At 40.7% G+C, this 22,383-nt stretch overlaps 3 protein-coding genes across 7 annotated transcripts; 1 reads left to right on the top strand and 2 right to left on the bottom strand.

Moving 5' to 3' along the window:
- Positions 1-32: 32 nt before the first annotated feature.
- tdh2 (L-threonine dehydrogenase 2) lies at positions 33-6,305 on the bottom strand. The gene is made up of 8 exons (XM_086050035.1): positions 6,296-6,305; positions 6,185-6,209; positions 5,494-5,564; positions 5,242-5,391; positions 4,992-5,164; positions 3,497-3,587; positions 3,133-3,402; positions 33-3,017 (listed from the first exon to the last, which is right to left on the bottom strand). The coding sequence occupies exons 1-8, from the start codon at positions 6,303-6,305 to the stop codon at positions 2,884-2,886; spliced, it is 924 nt and encodes a 307-aa protein (XP_085906161.1). The 3' UTR covers positions 33-2,883.
- A 1,406-nt stretch (positions 6,306-7,711) lies between these two features.
- On the bottom strand, positions 7,712-17,939 carry LOC147137736 (myotubularin-related protein 9). 5 transcript variants are annotated; one of them, XM_086049869.1, is made up of 12 exons: positions 17,769-17,939; positions 15,312-15,521; positions 15,079-15,135; positions 14,669-14,777; positions 14,463-14,588; positions 11,926-12,099; positions 11,640-11,857; positions 9,935-10,096; positions 9,666-9,807; positions 8,298-8,518; positions 8,063-8,214; positions 7,712-7,849 (listed from the first exon to the last, which is right to left on the bottom strand). In XM_086049869.1, the coding sequence occupies exons 2-12, from the start codon at positions 15,494-15,496 to the stop codon at positions 7,746-7,748; spliced, it is 1,650 nt and encodes a 549-aa protein (XP_085905995.1). In that variant the 5' UTR covers positions 15,497-15,521; positions 17,769-17,939; the 3' UTR covers positions 7,712-7,745. The 5 variants fall into 5 exon arrangements, with proteins under 5 accessions (XP_085905995.1, XP_085905994.1, XP_085905996.1 ...); XM_086049868.1 differs by having other exon boundaries at positions 15,079-15,138; XM_086049870.1 differs by lacking the exon at positions 15,079-15,135 and having other exon boundaries at positions 17,769-17,938.
- On the top strand, positions 17,429-21,524 carry fam167b (family with sequence similarity 167 member B). The gene is made up of 2 exons (XM_086049874.1): positions 17,429-17,982; positions 19,444-21,524. Exons 1-2 carry the CDS (start codon positions 17,704-17,706, stop codon positions 19,705-19,707), a joined length of 543 nt encoding a protein of 180 aa, XP_085906000.1. The 5' UTR covers positions 17,429-17,703; the 3' UTR covers positions 19,708-21,524.
- Positions 21,525-22,383: the final 859 nt, after the last annotated feature.

Genomic DNA, 22,383 nt, shown 5'->3' on the forward strand with positions numbered 1-22,383 from the left:
GGGTATTCACACAGACATGTATACACCACCAGAGGTCACTATTTCCAAGTTCTGAAGCGTCATGAAATTTCCATCAATCTAACAAACACAGTACTGTAGGTACTCTTCTCTAATACTTGGTCGTAGGGTTCGGTAATAATTTGGGTTCGGTAATAATTTGATATCAATACGTATCGCGATTCACGATAGACACGTTATCAATATAACGTATTGATATAAATATCAATATCAATAAATTGTTCAATAGAAAAATCATGAAGCAAATCCCAACCCCAGCATTGTGCATGTTGTAGGCAGAGACTGTGATGTGATGTGACATTACTGCCACCATTACAAGTACGTATGAGGACATTTGAGCACAAAAGCGTGTTTTGAGTGAAGCCAAGTCCGAACGCGAAAAAGAAACAGTTAAACCAGGGGTGCCCAAGTTCGGTCCTCGAGATCCCCTATCCACCCTGTAATTGATGTCGCCCTCCTCCAACACACCTGACTCAAATGATCAGTTTATCAGCAAACTTTGCAGAAGCCTGTTAACGATCCTGATACTTCTTGCAAATGAGCAGCTTGTATCTTGTGGTGCTCACAGAGTCTTCTGATCTGTAAGTTGTGATACTTACACTTCTGCCCCCTGTAGACCCTTTTTTCGTTGATGGTACTCACAGATAGAGTGTGTATGGACTTTAATGTAAGTGTGTTGGAAATTCGATGTAAATAAAAATGTGTTCACCAAATCACATGGGTAGCATGCAAAAAAATTGTAATGATGATGAACCCTCCATAAATAAAATTTTTACTTTAAAAGTCGGATTTCAAAGAATAAAGCCTTTATGTTTTCCAAAGTAATCAACAGAAAGAAAGGCTTTCATTTCACCTGTTATTGCCATGGCTGCACAATTGGTAAAAGGAAAATGGTAATCTCTGTGGAATTTATACAGTATTTGATGTCCAATTCTTTGTTTCAATGTTGGTTGTGCCACACTGTTGGCTTGTCATATCAGGAGTCATTTGGCACTGATTTTACGCCGGGTGCTCACTCTAAATATGCAACTCATTTAAGGTGGATGAGGTATTATTTTTGTCAGTCCCAACACTTTCTAAATAAATATTGGATTTTTTGGCAGAAAGATTAAAGACAACATTATTTACAAAAGAAAGAATGATCTAACAAGTATTGGTGCTGTTCACGGCCATGAGAGGCATATATTTTATGGTATTGCTACGTAAGGTGTCATATATCGGCACTTGTCAAAGTTCTCAAATTGTTTCCTGCATTAACATTTCAATTACGCAACATTTGACTTCATATGTTATCATTCACAAACAGGAAATTGCAGTTACTTATTTGCAACCCATTTTGACGGCTTGAGATTTTAAACCTAAAGTTATCAGCAAAGGCAAAATCTCCAGGTTAGTTTTGCGTATTACCATTTCAAATCAGGCATAAATCATGATCATAAATACAAACTCCAATTCCAACAAAGTTGGGACATTGTGTAAAATGTAACTGAAAACTGAATACAATGGTTTGCAAATGATTTTCAGGCTATATTCAGCTGAATATACTGTAACAAAAGATTTTTCCATCCATCCATTATCTGTACCGCTTATCCTCACAAGGGTCGCGGGGGCGTGCTGGAGCCTATCCCAGCTGTCTTTGGGCAGGAGGCGGGGGACACCCTGAATTGGTTGCCAGCCAATCGCAGGGCACACAGAGACAAACATCCGCACTCACAATCACACCTAGGGGCAATTTAGAGTATCCAATCAACTTACCATGCATGTTTTTGGAATGTGGGAGGAAACCGGAGTTCCCGGAGAAAACCCACGCAGGCACGGGGAGAACATGCAAACTCCACACAGGGAGGCCGGAGCCGGGGTCGAACCCACGACCTCTGAACTGTGAGGCGGACGTGCTAACCAGTCGACCACCGTGCCGCCTACAAAAGATTTTTAATGTTCTAAAAGATGAACATTCCCCGAAAGGCTCAGTTCAGTTATGCACAAGCGAGGAAGGGGTAAGGTTCACCACTTTGTGAAAAACTGCATGAGCAAATAGTCCAACAGTTTGAGAACAGAGTTTTGAAATCTATTTTATCATCTATGGTTCATATTAGCCTCAAAAGATTCAGAGAATGTGGAGAAATCTCTGCAAGATCGAAAACATTGAATGCCTGTGACTTTTGATCCCCCAGGCTGCACTGCATTAAAAACCAACATCACTGTGTAAAGGAAATTGCCAGGTGGGCTCAGGAACATTTCTGAATACCATTGTCACCATTGTGAACACAATACGTTACTTCATCTACAAATGCAAGTTAAAATGCTAGCATGCAAAGCAAAAGCCAGAGCTGGGCATTTGACTAAAAATTGAGCATCCGTTATTCGTCATCTGTCTGCAGCATGGGTACCGTTCCGTCGTCCGTCATTCGCCTTTTTTTCTGTTTGGGAAAAAATAGTACCCGTCTATAGGCCAGGTCTACCTCTAATTTTAAACAGGCGTCCGTCTGCGATTCCAAATAAACTTTCACCATCGAAGTCTCGCCGCCAAAAAAAGACTAATGACGGGCTACAGATGAATAGCGGACTAAATAAAGAGGCTTCCGTCTATTTTTACATTTTTCCCGTCATTCGTCAATCGTCAGCAAAAGTCAATGAATGCCCAGCTCTGGTGAAAGCCATATACTGTATCAACAAGACCCAGAAATGCTGACTTCTCTGCCCTTGAGTTCATCTGAGATAGACTGACACAAAGGAAACGTATGCTGTGGTCCGTTGTTTTTGGAAACCATGCACATGAGGTCCTCTGGGCAAAAGGGGAAAAGGACTATCCGGATTGTCAGTTCAAAGGCCAACATGGGGAAAACAAAAAGTAGTCTTCATGTTCTAGCTGATTGGGGAGCATTTGTCCTGAATGGAGCGCAGCATGTCTGGAACCAGGTCCTCCAGCCCGAATGCTGGCACCCAGCCCCAATCTCTCCGGGCGTTCGAGTCATCAACACTCACCGGCCAGCTGTCTGCTACAAAAACATAGCCATGACGAGAATGTATTTTATTAAGCGTAGAAATGCGTCAATGTGTCCATTTTCAGCCTTTAATATAACATATGTTTATAAGATAGCTCGTATGTCATACCAATTTTCTGCCGGACAGCGTCTGGATTGTAGGTGACCTTCAGTTGAGGGAGATGCTTGCGTATTTCCTGGGCCACCTCCTCTGGAGTGAAGCTTATGGCAGCTATGTTGTACGTACGGAGGGACAGCTGACACTCGGGGGCCTGCATAAACTCCACAGTGGCACGGTGGCAGTCGGAGATGTGCATCATAGGAAGACGGGTGTCGGGGCGCAGATAACACTCATGGTGACCCTTTCTGAGGGCATCATGGAAGATTTGAACTGCATAGTCTGTGAATAAAGGTGGCAAAAAAGTGTATAATATCCATCACGACCGGACTATGCTGTGTTTATTGGGCAATTTCAGATGATGGTGAAGCATTACCTGTTGTGCCTCCCCCAGGAGGTGCGTTGAATGATATCACGCCCGGGTAACGTAAGCAGCGGAAGTCCAGGCCATACTTATGATGAAGGTACTAAAAGACGTGGATAGAAGTTTTACTCAATATTAGATTGACAAATCTTGTCAAAGTCCTGACTATATGCTCATCTATTTCTTCATGTACTCTAGTAGTGGGAGCATTTATGACAACTTCAAAGAATATCTGGTGTCTATTAGAGGAAAGGCATTTTGGGGATAATTTGTCCAAATAAATTTTATAATAATGTTATGTGTAGTGGTTAGCAACTCCGCCTTCGTTCTGAGGTTTGTGGTTTGAATGTCAGCTCTGGCCGTCCTGTTTACACGTTCTTCCTGTTCTTGTGTGGGTTTTCTCTGGGCTTCCTCCCACTTTCCAAAGTCAAACACATTTGGTAAATTGAAGACTAAATTGTCCATAGTTGTGACTATTTGTTTGTTTACAATTTCCCTGTGATTGACTGGTGACCAGTCCAGGATGTGCACTGCCTCTCACCTATATTCACCAAGGATAGGCTCCAGATCACCCGTGACTGATGAGAACAACTATAGAATTTGGATGAATGAATGATTTTCTGGGGGTATTTCCCCATATAATATAATATAATTATAATATAATATAATATAATATAATATAATATAATATAATATAATATAATATAATATAATATAATATAATATAATATAATATAATATAATATAATATGATATGATATGATATGATATGATATGATATGATACAAGATGAGATAACCCTTGTGAGGATAAGCGGTATAGATAATGGATGGATGGATGGATAATATAATATAATATAATACAATATAATATAATATAATATAATATAATATAATATAATATAATATAATATAATATAATATAATATAATATAATATAATATAATATAATGTAACAACAACATAACATAACATAACATAACATAACATAACATAACATAACATAACATCATATAATATATGTGCCTGCGATTGGCTGGCAACCAGTTCAGGGTTTACCCCGTCTACTGCCCATAGACAGCTGGGATTGGCTCCAGCACGCCCGCGACCCTTGTGAGGATGAGCAGTTCGGATAATGGATTGATGTATAACACTGTATATGTGTTATAGTAAATATAATCAGGTCATTGTTGTGAAGTTAGCAGAAATTTTGTTTCACTTTCTCAAAATCTCAGCTTTACAGATGCTCAGCTCTGTAGACAACTAGTTGTTGTAAAGAGGTTGATTGTGACACAGGGTGGTAATCAGTCATAGTTAAGGTACTGAGTGGCCCTACGTTGTTTTTATGTTGCTGTTGTTGTTGTTCCTCCCTGAGGTGTAAAATGGATGTGTTTCACTGGGTTGTGGCATGCATTCATTTTGATTATCATTAATGGAAGGACTGATCAGACTTAGTTAGAATGGTGGCCACTATTTGAAGGAATACAGTGTAATCAAAATGAATTTACCTCTCCCATTAGTTCGCCATGAACTTTGGACACACCATAGATGGTTCGTGGTCTTTGGACACAGATGTCAGGCACCGGGTCACGAGGAGAGGAAGGACCAAATGCTCCAATAGTGCTAGGCAAAAAAATGCGCAGACAGTTCTCCAAAGCCAAGTCCAGCACATTATGTAGACCTTGATATGAGACAGATAATGAGACCTGTATGATAAAAAGCACTACAAATATGGCTTGTGTGTGTGTTTAAGCAGACCTGTGATGTTGATTTTCCGCGCTAACGCCACATTGGCTTCCCCAACAGCACTCAGCAGAGCACTGTAGTGGATAAGCCAAGTGATGCGGTTATTGACAATAAGTTCTCTCAGCTGTTTGTAGTCCAACACATCAGCATATACAAATGGACCTGATGGAGAAAGAGCAAGTTGGGGAGCTCACTTATTGATTAATTTTATGATTCAACTTTATTTTATTAGCATTTGAAGAAATTGTGTCATGCAGAACATACCACTGTTAAAAATATGAGGCAGGGGCTTCTTTATGTCTGACAGGATTACGTTCTTTGTTCCATATTGTTTCCTGATCAACAATTAAAGCATCGTTTCATCAATTTTTCATGCACATGGGAAATTAATTTTGGAAATATCTCACCTGAGCACTTGGGCAAGCCCCACACCCAACTGCCCAAGTCCACCTATATACAAAGTTGAGGTTACTATATATATATATATATATATATATATATATATACACATATATGAAAACACACACATATTTAATGAAAATAAAATCATTGCTGGTACACTGGAATCTATTACTGAATAGGGAAAATATTTTTTTAGTAGGTTCCCGAATTCCAAGTTTAATCCCGGGACATAACATGATAGCATACTTTTATTCTTATGTCATTAGCGCTCCGCCTATTATGATGAGTGAAAATGCTGTAGCATCCTGCATGCAGGAGCGCAGTAAACACAGCACAGCAGCACATGCATGTGCGGTATTGTACATCATGATTTTAACCATAACTGCATTTCTTTAATTCAAATATCCTATCTCAAGTTAGAAGTTGGTGAACCCATGTTTGTTGTCTTTGAATTAAACATTCATTCCTACAGCATCTAACAAGAATTTCAGTAAAGTAACAATTCTTTCCCTACTGCTATGTGTGAGAGAAAGAGGTACAGTATATAGCTTACCTGTGATGAGCACACGTGGGATTTCCTGAGCAGGTGGCGAACTGGAAGTCTCATTGCTATTCCACCTGCTCATGCGTCCATGTATGCAGCTGAAGCTACGACGAAAACTACCGGTAAGCATCCTTCGACCACCTCGACAAAGCAGATCCAGCCTGGCCAACACGCTGACTCATACACCAGATTGCATGTCAAGTAGCAGTATTGACAAAATCTAAGTAAATTCAACATGTAGCATACTGCAGGGACTGGAAAGTGTTGGCCATGTTCGGAAAGAATACGGTTTCAAAGTTTTACTATGTTTGAATCAACACACGAACTGACCTAAAACAGTTCCCAGGTGACGATGATGATGATTCTCAATGCAGGAGATGCAAAGATTAGTCCATCCAACGAGTATACTCAATAAACAATGTCAGTTGTAGAAAATCATGTAGGCTTTGTGGTTCTTGCGTACTTTTTACTTTCAACTGCAGTTGTGCCCCCTGCCTAAGCATAATGCTGATGACATGCTGTGCAGAGGGATTTGTATTGTGAAGAGTGTTTAGCTGAGCTTAACAGATCTGGGAGGTGTTTCCATGATGCATGCTTTTACTGATAACGTACTGTGCATTCCACAGCATGGGAGTTTGCAAGGGTAGGAAATTAAGGAGTGGGAAGGATAATAAACTTATAGTACGACAGGATATACAGTTGAGTGCCTCATGTAATACTCAAAACACTAATCTTGATTTTGCAAGTGTATGGACTTGTATTTTTTGAGTGCATTGTGGTTTCCATTAAAATTAAATATATCCAATAAAGGTCTCACTCTAGGCCCTAACATTGAATCCAAGGTCCACAATTTGTTCTTAAATTATTCTTTAGGAAGCCTGTTTGGTTTTACATTTCTAAACATTGTACAATACATTGTGTACCTTAAAGCGGAAGTCAACCCAAACATATTTTTTTCATGAATATGTTCACAGCAGGCCCACTAGTTGAAACACGGCATTCTGATTAATTTTGAGTTTGTAGAATAATAAGTTAAGCAGCGAAATGCACTCGTTTTTAGCCATCTCTGGGGCTAAAAGTCTTCTGTCGACTGAAAATGACATCACAACTGCTCACAGTGACCAATCATGGCTGACCTGTTTTCTGAATCTGAGCCGTGATTGGTCATTGTCGCTGAACTGGTTGCCAGCCAATCGCAGGGCACACAGAGACAAACAAACAACCGAACTCACAATCACACCAAAGGGCAATTTAGAGTAATCAATTTACCTACCATGCATGTTTTTGGAATGTGGGAGGAAATCAGAGTACCCGGAGAAAACCCACGCAGGCACGGGGATAACATGCAAACTCCACACAGGAAGGCCAGGGCCGGAATCAAACCCACAGCCTCTGAACTGTGACGCTAACGTACTAACCAGTCGACCACGGTGCCGCCCCTAACTTCACACATTTTAAAAAAATAAATAAATAAATAAAATACAAGTCAGTGGAAATGAAGACCAATGTAATATACTTCCTTAAAGACACAAGTCATGCTTTTCCTGATCACTTTTTTATTGATAAATGTTCAGCAGCTGAGTGCCAACTTCCCCCACTCAATGACCATGTTCCTTATTTCCTCCTGGACCAATTCCAGGTGACGAGTCTGTTGGGTCCACCGCAGAAAATAGCCTGGAAAAAGATCAAGACTGAAAACTTGACACGGGAAAGTAGAATTCACTGTAGAATGATTTTTTTTTTCTGTCAACATTTTGATCTCCTCACTTCTCAAAGTTTAATGGAATATTATTTACCATTTCACTATCAACAAATGAATGCTGATCTGAACAATGCCTCTCCCATTTTCACACTTGCAGAAATTAATCAATGTTAACCAAAGCTCACCCCTCCATAGCTGTAAAGATTGTGGGTGTACTGAGGGCCAAATAGCCAGTTCATTCGGCTCATATAGTGGGTTGGTGTACTGCTCTCTTTCCCTTGGTGTCAGAAGGGCCCCAAACAAACAATGAGTCTTGTCCTTCACCCGGAGAGCACAGCTGGCAAGGAAGGCCAAAAGGGGTACAGTTGGATGCCAGGTTAAATTCTGCACATTAGCGAAAAATGGTGAAGCACGACTGACCGTTCCATGTCGCTGTTACAGAGGAAGGTGCCGTAGTCTGAGGCATAGGCTTCAGTAGCCAGCCTGAGGAGCAGTGCCTCAGAGAAGCCGAGAGCAAGGGGGAACTGGCACCATAACTGCCACACACAGTCCAGCAGCAACAAGAACACAGGACATTCCTGCTGCAGACGAGCATGGGAGAAGGCTGAGTGGGAACATCGCTGCTGGAAGGGGTGTCCTGCCTGTAGGGGAGACGTATGCACTCATGGATGCATGCAGAAAACGATCCATTTCATCCATTCCATTAATTTAGGTAGCATCACACTGGAAAAAATATATATACATTGATTAATTAATTTAAAATGAATTAAGACAACACTGTGTTATATGTGAGTTTTTTTATTATGGCGGTGCCATGTTGACAAAAGTGATAGTGTTTTGACAAAAATCAACCAGACTTCCCATGCGCGCCAGCGCGTAGTGTCGTGAAATCCTGAGCTCTCGCTGGCCTGCAAGTTAGACTGAATTACATTTCCAGTGGTTGTGTGAAAGATGAATAGCGATGAGGTAATGAATCTAATTTTGTTCAAACAATACTTTTGGGGTTTTTTGTTTGTTTTGGGGCTTCTGCCATAACACCAGACTAGACGTTCGAATCAACTTCAGTCCTTATAGCGAAAGGAGGAAGTGAGTATGCCATAAAGCAATTCAGGACATTTGTATATTTTTGTGTGCCAGGGTTTCTCCCATCCTCCTCAAAGTTGCTTAGTGCCAGTAAAAACGATGCAGACCCCCAACCCCCGCCCTCCCAGGGCATGATTAAGAAGTCCCATTCAACTACTTGTAAGTAAATGTTTCATCAAAAGAGTTGTGAAAAAAATGTATTAAGGTCGAATTCTTGCCCAGTGCTGCTTTAACATACACTGAGATTACCTCCCACAATGAACTCACAGAACGGCCCAACATATTCACAACCTTGTTGCAAGGGGGCACTTGCTGTCGACTGAAAATGACATCACAGTTGCTCAAAGCTCAGGTAACAACCAATCATCGCTTAGCTTCAGAAAACAGGTGAGCCGCGATACATATCCCAATATTTTACATTAATAACAGTCAAATGAATACCCAAATTATATTTTTATTATTCTGTATGGCAAACATGTTTTCTTTTTCTACTCCTAACAGCGCTTCTGGTTTACAGTCAACTACTGGTCGAAATGTGTGCGTACTGCAAAGCAAGGATTAGCTTTCAGAAACCTGTCAGGAAACCTGATCAATGAATGTGCAATATTGATTTTAATGCCTTTACATTGATACGTGTATTGTCAAGAGGCCCGCAACAATATATTCCCATATAGATTTTTTAACACACCACTGTCGTGCACACACCTGTAAAAACTCTCTCTCTAGAAGTGTCAGAAAGCCTTCCAATGTACGACAACTTGGGTCCATAATGAGTTGTGCAAGAGTGCTAAGAAGCAGTGTGGAGTCTGTCCCCTCAGAGCCGTGAACCAGGACTGAGTGACCATCTCTGGAAAAATCAAACAGGCACGAAGCATCTAACAACAACAACAACAAACATAATAATAATAATAATAATAAAAGTAATTAAAGAGGGAACATTTCTTAGGGGCGTATTAAGGATGAATAGTTCCTACCTCTCCACACACTCTGCCAGCAGGCCAGCAGTTGACAGAGCAGTTTGGACATGAGACAACCACTTGGAATTTTCTAGCTTACTGAGCCAGCGGTCCATATTTGGGGACTTGTCGCCACAGGCCTCCACCAGCTTGATTAGACTCTCTTGGAGTGTTTTACCCCTGCATAAACATATGTATTATCTACTGTGATGGTGTACAGTAATTTTCAACCTTTTTACACTGAGTATCATCTCAGAAGTACTGTTACTTAGCTCTCCAAGTTCCAATAGAGTAGTATAGTAGACCCAAGTATTCATCAAAATTGAGATTCAATTTGTAATTGTTAACAACAATTAGTTAACTGTAGTAACATTCCATTACGAGTCATCCTACCAACATAGCATCCGTTGCTAACGTCACCTTGTTTACAGTGCTAATCCTAGTTTAGTATTTCTAGTACTGCTAGTTTGATACCGTATGCTGTCTTTGTGACTATCGCGACTACGTACTTTCATAATCGCATATAAGGCTTGACATTAAAGTGTACCTGTGGTGATCAGAAGGAAAAAATATATAAGCTTTATCAAGAAAAACTGCATCCAAACGCGTTTTTGGTTGCACTGGTTGTATGAAAGAAAGTTTTAATAATAGCTCGCACAACCTATTTGTCCAGACAACTATGGCAACTAATGTGCCAGCCATACTTGCCTACAAGAAGCAGAGCCGTGACATAGTGGCATTGAAAGCTGTCTTGGCCCGGCAGTCTTCCCAATTCAACGCGTCATTTTCTTGGTCAGATTCTGATGAATCTTAAGTCATTCTCGCAATTTTCCAGACTCAATACTGACGGAAAGTCCATCTATCTGTCACTGACGACGCCTGTTTGCTGGCTCTGTGTCTGTCTCTGTGTCAGATGACACCGGCGCAACAGCATATAATAAATAATCAGCCGCCTCATGCGGAGGCGGAAGCCTGTCTGTGATGCGGCTCAGGTTACAGCTATTCCGTTTAAATAAATAAATAAATAAATATCTGAGTCAGGATGCCACATTCACGGCCATCTAACCAGCCGAGTAGACCCCGGGACGTCTTGTTGATGGGTGTGGAAGCTGACGTGAGGGGTGCATCTTTGGTCAGAGATTGGAGATGGGGAGAGGAATTAGTGAAGTGAGGCTACATTCATATCCTGCTAGCAGTTTTAATAGTGCCAACTCTTTACCTCATTCACTGCCATTGACATATTTGTTTGTATTTTCACAGTCCAGCCATTCAATCTCAGCAACCTATTTATATTTTTTTCAACTATTAGGGTAAAAGAGGGTCCAAAAATGTCTCTGTCATGGACACGTACAATTGGGTGGAAGGTAATCAACAAGTGTCCACGTCACAGATCTGTGATCTCCCTGACTAACATCATCGGCCCATGGAAGTCTGTTTGTAATTCCTTATAAACGCTCTTTGCACGCTTTGAGCTTCTGCATGGACACCGGCAAATTAATTTCTGCTTCCGCCATGTCAAGTACTGCGCTTTGCCACTTTGATTGACGGTGAATGAACTCAGCTGTGTTTATGCAAAACATCCTTTTATAATTGTGTCAAGCTACGTGTTTGCGAAAAGTCCAAAATCTTTGTCTTTCCTCCCGCCTTCCATGCAGAGTTCAACAGCTTGACACACTAGACTTTCTGGGCATGGTAAGGAGCCCATAGTGTTATCTCCACACACCTTTCCATGTGTCTGTGTAGTCTCTTCCAGCCGCTGTAGCATGATTTGGACTCAAACCCGCCACCCATCATCCTGGCCTGCTGCGCCTGCTGAGCTGAGCGTGTGTCGATAATATAGCCTTTGTCTGAGTTCCCAATCACAGTCTGCAAGAGGAGCTCATCTTCCATGCAACGCTTCCGGTTGGCTCCCGTCAGTGGTTGACTGCTGCGCAAAATTACCTGAAAATGGGTTTTGTTTGCTTTTCAAAACAATATTGTAAATAGAAGTTGGAAGACCTTGGTCTCACCATGCCATTCTTCCTGTGGTAGTAGCACAGGACAGGGAAGCGCCCCCCCTGTCTGAATTTGGCAACCTTTTTTAGCGCATCATCACCAATCGCCTTGGGGACAATGACAGCTGGAGGATAAGAGGGGCATACTGAGTAGTCTCGGTTCACAGTGCTCAGTCTCCACCTTTCATGCTGCAAACAGAGAGGGTACCATCAAAGGATGACAAGGCAAATACAGGACTGAAAACCACAGGAAATAAAAGTGCACACAGCACATACAGTATGACGAGGCCCTTTCTTTTTTGACGTTACCACTTACAAGACATTTAGTGATATTTGATGCATCACAGAAATGAAGACCTTAGAACGCGGAATTTGATACAGTAGATAGCTTTCCATTACCCAGTACAAACTGGGTGGTTAGTTCGGTACATTGCTCAAGAGCTCAACCCATGCATCCATTTTCTATATCGCTTATGAGCATCATTAATTGAGCTACAGCCTGTTCCTGCTGACCATGGAAGAGAAGCGGGGTACACACTGGTCTGGTCACCAGTCAAGTAAAGGGCACGAACAACCATTCACACTTTCATTTACAAGTACTAGTATTATTTAAAGTCTTCAATTCACCTAACAGAGAACTCATGTAAGCCCATGGAGAACACGCAAAGTCCCCAGTTTTGAACCTCAACACTCAGAACTGAGAGGTAGCTGTGCTAATCACTTGTCCATAGTGCTACCCCAAAGGCTCAAATGTAGGTGAATTTACTTGTAAGGTCAGAAAACAGCCAGTACTGTTCTCTGAGAGTGAAGAATTGATATAAAGATCATCTTAGTCATGCCTAGAAAATCAAACCACTTCTTGTTAATCAAAATGGTGCACATTTGCATCAATTTTACTCCTCTGGCCTTGTCCAGGGTGGTTGGTTATAGTCCTGTGGATCTTACATTTTAAAATAATACATGCAAGTTTTGTCACACGAACACCAACCTTCTTGGAGATGTTCTTATAGCCTATACCTTTAACATGCATGTCTATAATTTTCTATCTTATCTCCTTACGCACTCTCCTTTGCTTGCTCTAAACTAGTCCATGTTTAGTGTGGTACACACCGTGTCACCAAGCAGCACAGTGACAACTTGTCACTTTTGAAATGGGCCATCTGACTGATTACAAGTTTGAAGACACCTGTGATGCAATTTGAAGACACACCTTGGTTGAACATGACCCTATGGTCAAATTATTTTCTTCAAATTATTTATTATCTTTTTCAGGGGTGGAACCATTTTGTCCAGGAATTTTTACGGGTTAATTAAAAAATAATAATACTTTTGATGAACCACAATTCAAAAGCAGTGTCTGATTTTCACCGGTTCATTTTCATAACATTTTACTTTATTTATTTTGTCAGATTCAAGTTATTTCTTTGATCCCTGTAGTGGTGGTGGTTTGTTTTTGTTTTTGTTTTTTTCCAAATAACATGCATCAATGTTTTATGCCAAATACGTGTAATCTTTCCATTAAGTTTAAAATGATCACTGGCCTCCTATATTTATATTGATTGGATGAGGGTATACCTGTGTCTCTACTACCCAGTTAGTCATGCAGAAGATTCATCCATCCATCCATTATCTATACCGCTTATCCTCACAAGGGTCGCGGGGCGTGCTAGAGCCTATCCCAGCTGTCTTTGGGCAGTAGGCGGGGGACACCCTGAACTGGTTGCCAGCCAATCGCAGGGCACACAGAGACAAACATCCGCACTCACAATCACACCTAGGGGCAATTTAGAGTGTCCAATCAACTTACCATGCATGTTTTTGGAATGTGGGAGGAAACCGGAGGACCCGGAGAAAACCCACGCAGGCAAGGGGAGAACATGCAAACTCCACACCGGAGTCGACGCCGGAGCCGGGATCGAACCCACGATCTCTGAACTGTGAGGCGGACATGCTAACCAGTCGACCACCGTGCCGCCCGCAGAAGATTCATAAATTCCCATTTAGGCTAAACACAACGGTCGCTAGTTACAATGACATTTTTGTTCGGCAACACTTCTCAGCATTCACAAAAGATTTCTGAGAGCATAGCCATTAGTGTACTATTAACCGACTGGGGGGTGGGGATCCCTTTCTTCATTGTTTATCCCTCCCATTTTTAAAAATGCTTATTCTCATTAGCATCACGGCTAAATTGAAGCCTATCCCAGCTGACTTTTGGGTAAGATGCAAGTTTCTTTGTTGTTCTTCAGGCAAGCATGTGTTAACATGCTTGACCATGCACCTCATGAGATATGGTATTGTTCTTCAGCAATAAAGAGGAAATTCTCAGGGTATCTCATTTTAAGGCAAGTGCTTTCTTTAGAGGCCGCTCACTGTTGCAAATTTTATGTTGCTGGTGGTAGCTAAAGCTGTAAACTTTGGAATCGGGGATGTCCTCATTCTTGACCCCCACTACCCCCTGTTTCCCTGCCATTTTCCTGTCATGTGATTGTTGGCTCATGATTAGGAAAACAGCGCCAAGAGACATACTGTATGTGTATTTTCAATCTTACAAGTTCCTCCATTTCGATGTAATGTCTTTCAGGGGTAGAGAGGCCCCACTGGTCCTGAAGGCTGGCATTGGAGGGTCGGTAAAAGAAAGGATACATCTCGGACACACAGTTGAGGCAGGAAAGGGTCTGGAGAAAACAACAGTTAACGCCATGAAACTAACAGATAAAAGATCCCAGATTAAGTTTACCTAATGCTAATCATGTACCTCAATAGATTGTGAAATGTTAAGACACTGCTCCATGCCTGGGATGTCAAGTTGGAGCACACGCAGATCTTTACACTTGATGACGATGGTCCCGGAAGATTCTGTAGCCCTGCATACAAACACAGCGCAAAACAATAGCCACGATACCCCTGAATGCTTCCCCCTTTAGATGCCCCATTTTTTGGCTCTAGCAGGGCAGGAAATCAGACTCGCACATTTTTGTTGTATGGGGCTTCGGCTTGCCGTAAGAACTGAGTTTTATAGCTGCAGCAGACAAGTACTAGCTGCTAGTAGTATAGCAAGCCGCACACACGACAGTGAGGAAGAGCTGTAGTAATCAAACATGTTTCCTGTGGGCTGTAAAGGTGCAACAAACTGCTGACACATTGCAACACAAACGAGCCTCCAACCTGTCGCTGCGGCCGGCATTAGGAAAGAGGCCGAAGTAGTTCAAAAGGTTTTCCACGCTGCTTAAAACACATTTGAGGAATTGTGTTGTTAGGTAATGCAGTTTAACATATTATTTGGCGCATGATTGAATCAGAGTTAAAAATATCATGCCGTTCCACCATTTTAATATGAGGAACAAATGTTATTAGAATAAGATGCTTGTCTAGAAGCTATTCCGTTTGCATCTACTGACCTTTTCTCAACAGTGTCAATGTTTCTGAGGAGCAACAGAACCTGCTGACAGCTTTCTTCCTCCCTGTCCGAGAAGAGCAGGTGGTGGCCGGTGATGCACAGGGTGCCCTTGCTGGGAGGGTGCAGAGGCTGCTGGAGCACAACATCTTCTACATTGGCGGTCTTGATGTGCTCAGAAAACTCCATTCAACGCAAGTCAAGCACCAGCAAGCTTAGAAAGTCAATAAAGTGCCTCAACTTAAAATCACTTCCTCAACTGCGCTAAAATGAAAGAAAACTACAGTACACTAATACTGCTCCACCTCCTGTTTCTCCTCCGTCTCCTCCTCCCCTTATTCTCCCTCGTCTGTTTGTCTCACGATAAGAACAAAAATAGAAGTGGCTCTCCCAACCCCTCTTTGAGCATAGGCCCCAACATGCATACATCTTAACAATGTTGCAAGCTGTTGCATGACTGAGGATGCGGTAATTATAAGTGCATTTCCTCTCTGTAGCTCAGTCTCTCTTACTCTTACAGCTGAGTTGATAATTTGCAGAGGCTTACGTTTAAAATAGGTTTTCTTCATTTTCTAATAAGTGACTGGTTCTTCTATACATTCAATTGTTATCGCAGTCATGAAAGGAAACATTAAAGTGCGCACACACGCGCACAGGCTTTTACGCGCGCACACGCACAGCAGTTTTGACTCTCCAAGTGCAATTGCATATTGCAATATAACCAATAACCGCTAGATGACGACACAGTACAAACATGTAATTGAAAGAGTGAAATTACTCATACCACTTTAAAAAGGAATCCATTTTACAGTAGTATACACTAGGTTCTTCATTTCTAAGAAGCCGATCGACAATGTGGCTATTTTTCACAAAACGAATCTTGAAAGTACTCTGTCTTCATCCTGTTACATGTGTTTTTATTGCCAATGTTACAATATTAAAAAAATAAAAATAAACAAACAAAAAACAACCAAGCACTCTATTTTGTGGATGATGAATCACATTTACACACGAGGACATTTTTGGTACCCCTTCTGTTAATAAAAGAAAAACCCCACAATCATGATGAAAATAACCTTAAACTTTTAAAATATATAGAAAATTAACCAATGAAAATCAGGCATCATTTCCTTTTTGTGGTCCAACAATTATTAAAAAAACAACTACTGAAAACGGCACAGACAAAAATGAGGGTATCATCACTGAAATAACCTAAGACTATTGAATGAGACTGGAAACTTAGTGTTGAAAATGCAAGCCACAACCACAATGCTTCTGGGAAGACGTCAGATGACAACTACCGTAGGCCTACTGTGAAACAAACTGGAAACAAACTGCAGGCTCCGCTTTGTTCTGAGACTGCTTTGCTAAATCCGGCACAGGCCGGTGTCTTGAACATGTGCTGGTTGCACAGAAATGTAAAGACTATCAAGGTATTCTGGAACAAAATGTGTTCCCTGGTGTCACAAAGCTTGGTCGCATGCATTTTCAGGTCATGCGTCTTCTAAGACAAATAAAAAATCTGAACAGCTAAAAACAAAACTTCTATCTAAAGTATTCTGAAGAGTCCTGGTATAAATATAATTGGACATGTGTGAAAGAAGGTGAAACAGAGAAGTGATGTGGGAAACATCAAATCTGCAAAGGTGGGCCAGTACCTGCCAAAATGAGATGATACCTGGAGATGCCAAAATACCTGTCGAGACATGCTCGTCTCTTTGGCAGTTACAGAAATCGGTTGATTGAAATATTCCTTCAAAATGTCGTGCAATAAATTTAACAGTAAGTTAAGAAATATGAAATATTTTGAATATTTTTGAAATATTTTGTGCCAAGGCCATTTTGATTTTTTTGGGTGAAATAATTCTGTTGGACGACACAAATAATACAATGCTTGATTTCCATTGGTTACTTTTCAGAGTTTATTATTACCTTTGTCAGTTACAAGATTTTTCCGTGGGTGTACTCATCAAAGGGATACCAACAATTTTGTTTGACTACGTAAAAATATTTGAGTACTTATGTTCGTTTTGTTTAATGTTTGACCTCGTGTACAGCACTTGGTTAGTTGTTACAGCTGAGTATACGTCACAAAAACGAATGACGACACAAAGGGACCTCCAAGTGTCACTTTAATCCTCCGCGACGTTTCGTTTGAGGCGACCAATCAAATTTAAGTACAGTATTGTGCTTAATTCTAGCATTATGCAACCCAACTCAGCTGTTTGCCGTTGCCTTGTAACATAACGTTTTGACTTTGCTATCACGCTCACTTTTATAGGCGTAGGCGCCATGGGCGGTCACTGCCGCTGCTTATAAAGGAAGTGCAGACCTGTTGCGCATCAAGAGCCAGTCAAGTGTCCAGCAACCATTCCAGTGAAATCACTCCTGCTCGCATGGATTCCAAACACTCTACAGACGAGGGAGACACGGAAAGTCTGGACAGCTTGAAGGCACTTACAGAGAAGCTCAAGTTAGAGACTCGCAGACCGTCTTATCTGGAGTGGCAGGAGAGGCTGCAGAGCGAACCTTGGAGGGACAACATTCCAGCAACTTCACAGCAACACGATCGCGACCATTCAACTTCAACGTACAGCAATCCAGTCGTGGTCGTGCGAAACATCTGTGGCTTTGACACTATTGATGACGCCTTAAACTTTCTTAGGAAAGAGTTGGTGAGTGTCACAGAAGAACTTTTGTGTTTCTATGATCTGCACCCTTCGACCACAACATCAGGTACACTTGCACATTTCCATTACAAGAGTTGATGGGCCACATTGGATTTTCAAAATGGACAAATGGGCCAGGTCATCAGTAGATGAGGTATATATTTTTTTTAATATATATATATATATATATATATATATATATATATATATATATATATATATATATATATATATATATATATATATATATATATATATATATACAAAAAGTTAAAATGTAACATAAAAAAATAAGTGTCTTTTTTAAAATTGTATTTATTATTTAATTGTAATACGTAACCAATCATTTAATAGCATATATGATGTTGTTTATTGTACTTTTTTTTTTTTACATTTTATTATTTAGAATAAATTGACTATTTAATGAGATGAATGAAAAGAAAAAAAAAGCTGTCTTTGGGTGGAAGCAAGGTACACCCTGAACTGGTCACCAGCCAATCACAGGACACAAGACAAACACTCACAATCACATCTAGGGCCAATTTAGAGTGATTAATTAACCTAACATGCATGTTTTTAGAATGTGGGAGGAAACCGGAGTACCCGGAGAAAACCCACGCAGGCACGGGGAGAACATGCAAACTCCACACAGGAAGGCCGGGGCCGAATTTGAACCAACGACCTCTGCACCATGAGGCGGACATGCTAACCACTCGAGCACCGTGCCGCCCTTGAATCGAAATATACTTTTAATTTTTTTCCACATTACTTCCAAGATTTTACTCAAGTAAATATCAGTTGCATGCTTTGTAAAAAAATTGTAGTTGAAAAATACGATTAATCATGATCAATTTTGGAAATTTTTGCGATTGATTAGTTAAAAAATGTTAATCGCTTGACAGCACTTATTATTATTACTATGTTTATTATTAGTATGAAAACCAGATGTGCTAGAGAAAAAACAGGGCAGAATCAAAAAGTCATTTAGAAAAAGAAAGTTTACTTGCATCTCTGATTAAAAACTTTAGTAAAAAATTTGTTAACCAGTGTATTTTAGGAATTCCAGGAGGGGAACGTAAACTAGAGGACTTGTGTTTATGTAAATGCTTTGGGCAAGATTTAAAAAATGATCGGATCACCTGTTTATTTAAATGCTTCGGGCAAGATTTTAAAAATGATTGGATCCCATTGTCCCTGGGCCATACTTGGCCCACATTCCCTGCCTTATAAGAGGCGGGAATGTCGACAAACCCATTTGCAGTTCTCAAAAGGATTCTCTATTCAAACACTAATCACAATGTGTTTTTGGAGCATGACATCACACGAAAATTATCCCTTACCTTACCACAACTCTTCTTTAAATCTGAACGCTTAATGCCGGGCTCAAATTATGTCATTCACCTAAACTAAAACACTTTCTGCCAATCTGAAACATTGTTTCTTTCTCACGTCTCCCCCATCCTTAAGAGGGAGATGCAAGACCAGGACAACCATCTGGCCCGTCAGCTGATTCGTCTTCGTGGGGAGATCAACAAGCTGAAAGTGGAGCAGGTGTGTGAGCGCCACAAAGAAATGCTGGACAATGCGACGTATGAGCTGGAGGAGTGCGGCGAGGAGTCTGATCTGCTGTGTGACATCCCCATGAAAGCCACTTTCACTCTGTCCACCCCACTGAAACATCTGGGCCTCACGAAGATGAACATCAACTCCAGACGTTTCTCACTGTGTTAAAGCCTCAAGTTCTACTTGATGTCTATCATACTGTGAGTCCTATTTACTCTTTGGGAGGTCTGCACGCTCAACAAAAGGAAACTGTAAGCTTTTTGCTGTATGCTTAGTGGAGAGTGCATGGAGAGTGCACCAGCATGTATACAGTTCATGTCGCTATCACAGATGCAACATTACACTGGATGAAAACTATCAAATATGCACTAGACCCTTTATTAGGTACAACTACACAATCTAATGAAAGTAAATTAGCACCTTTCAAAGATAATGATCAGTTTTTGTTTTTCATGGTAGTTGTAGTTTGTAGTGGTGTAGAATTGCATTGCATCATACATGCCATAGTTTGCCCTTCTCTTGTACCATAATTTCATGATGACACAGTGAAGTTGTACGCCACTGTTAACATCCAAAATAAGAAGCATTTTAAAATAATACCTCTTCTGCAGAGTGAATAAAAAGTGAACATTTTACACTAGATTGTGCAGGTAAGGAACTGTGGGGCGTTTGGAAAGTGCATCTGCGTCACAGTCTGATGTACAAGTTCGCATTTTAGATTACGGTAAATTTTAGTGAAGAGTTGTTCGCCACAAGCTTTTCAGAAGCAAGATGTTTGAAAACTCAAAATTGTGTTAATGTGAGGGCTAAAGTCTAAATGTGCCAAGTCAGCTGGGATATGCTCCATCTTCCCATGACCCTGAACAGGATAAAGGTCTAGAAAATGATGAATAGTTTGTGCAGATGTTCCTAACATTGTGACCAGCAATTGCATATGTTCTTTGTATGGCTGAATTTGAGATTGACTTTCTAGATTGTTCTGTACAATCATTTTGAGTAGCAATGACTTGTTCAAACCTATTTCTATTTCACAAAGAAATGGGTCTTGTTACGTTTATTTTAGCTTTCTTAAATTTAATCATAGAAAGGTTCTGGGGGGAAAAAAAAAGATATCTAATAGAAAATATACTGCCGGCACGCAGCCACAATCGAGACATTCTACGCATGCTCAACCGCAAGGACTGCTGGTCTTTGTAGTACAGGAAGTGCTAGTATGCGGAAGTGCGGTGTTTGGTGCGCAACCACCACAAATACACAAGCAGAGGTAAATAAGCACAAGAGCACACTTTTGGAGCAAGGAGGAAACCGGCTGCATCATTCATGTGTTGAGTGACATGAATATCAAGTGTGTTGATATTCAAGAATGTTTCAGAAAGCGGAATTTTGAGCTTAAACTGAATATTGACTGCATGTAAACATAGTCACTATGGTGCTAGGGACAAAAGAGAAGACGAACGGACTTAACCGACGAACTGACTGACGGACTGACCAAGTGATGATTATAATTCGGTTCGGCTTGAAAAGTGACAGACTGACGAATTGGATATTTATTATGAATAGTTGGGCTCTGACAAAAACTGAATGCTACGAGACCAGTTGAGTTGTAAACATTGACAAGTGAACCATGTAAATATGGACAAATGTTGTTATTCTTGTTCTCCTGTTTCCATGATAGGAGAAGCCCTGAGAATAAAGTTGGCAAGTGTCAAATATTTGTATTCAGTGTTACAAGACTACACTCTGTTTGTGCAAGGGTAGCGTGGTGAGCTTTTTAACTGTGCGGAGTTGGGCTAGACCCTGTGTTAGTATTTGCGCAGAGTTGTGCAAAATAAAGTATAACATTGAGTATAGTAATGTGATAATGTGCCTTTTGATTCAATGATTTTCAAAGTTATTTGAGTCTGTTGTGCCTTGTAACATAGAAATAGGCAAGCAAAAAATTAATTATCAAATGATTTCATCATTAAAATACTGTATTACATGAATGTGTGTGACATTGAGTCGCTCTGATCGGCCACTAAGCCAGCTGAAAGCACTGTGGCAGCAAGAAAGTACATCTCTCCAGTGCTCCTCTAACATGTGTAAGTATTGCGCTCCATTTTTGTGCAATGCGTAGAAGAACGCCTTAGACATAACCAGCAGGGCAAGCCTCGGCTGGATAAGGACATACAAATTTCATCTTGAACTGTGAGTCCATGGAAATGTCTTACAGCCACGTGTATTGAGGTAACTATTTAGCTCTAATAAAGTAACCTAGCAAATGCCGATTGCTGATTTTGACACAGGTTGGTTTGTTTAAAACATCAGGCATGAAGTTATGATCATGAAGTTATGATACTAGTCATCTAGGTAATTTAGAATCAGCGCTTTCATAACAGTAAATATAAAGGGAAGAACAAATGTATTTTGTTATTAATTTTAAAAAAGAGATATGCAAAAGCTACAACAACATAATGAACTCAACCTTACGTTACATATTTTGTTTTTGTTGTTGGGTTTTTTGCTATCACATTGTCGAACAATGTGGAATTGATTAAAACATGAATTAAAAGCTTTGAAAGCAATTATTTAAAAATTCTATGTTGACCTTTTTTGAAACGTATGTTTCAGGGAAGGTTGAAAGTGAAATATAGACTAATTTTCTACTTTGGGCTCATAGTTTTCAGTGCCTAACCATGCCTGCCAAAGCCTCTAACTCACCTTCCATCCATTCATTATCGATACCGCTTATCCTCACAAGGGTCGCAGGGCGTGCTGGAGCCTATCCCAGCGGTCTTCGGGCAGTAGGCGGGGGACACCCTGAACTGGTTGCCAGCCAATCGCAGGGCACACAGAGACAAACAT

This window comes from Filicampus tigris, chromosome 13 (genome assembly GCF_054856515.1).
Source record: "Filicampus tigris isolate MCC_2025a chromosome 13, RoL_Ftig_1.0, whole genome shotgun sequence".
NCBI classification, from domain to species: domain Eukaryota; kingdom Metazoa; phylum Chordata; class Actinopteri; order Syngnathiformes; family Syngnathidae; genus Filicampus; species Filicampus tigris.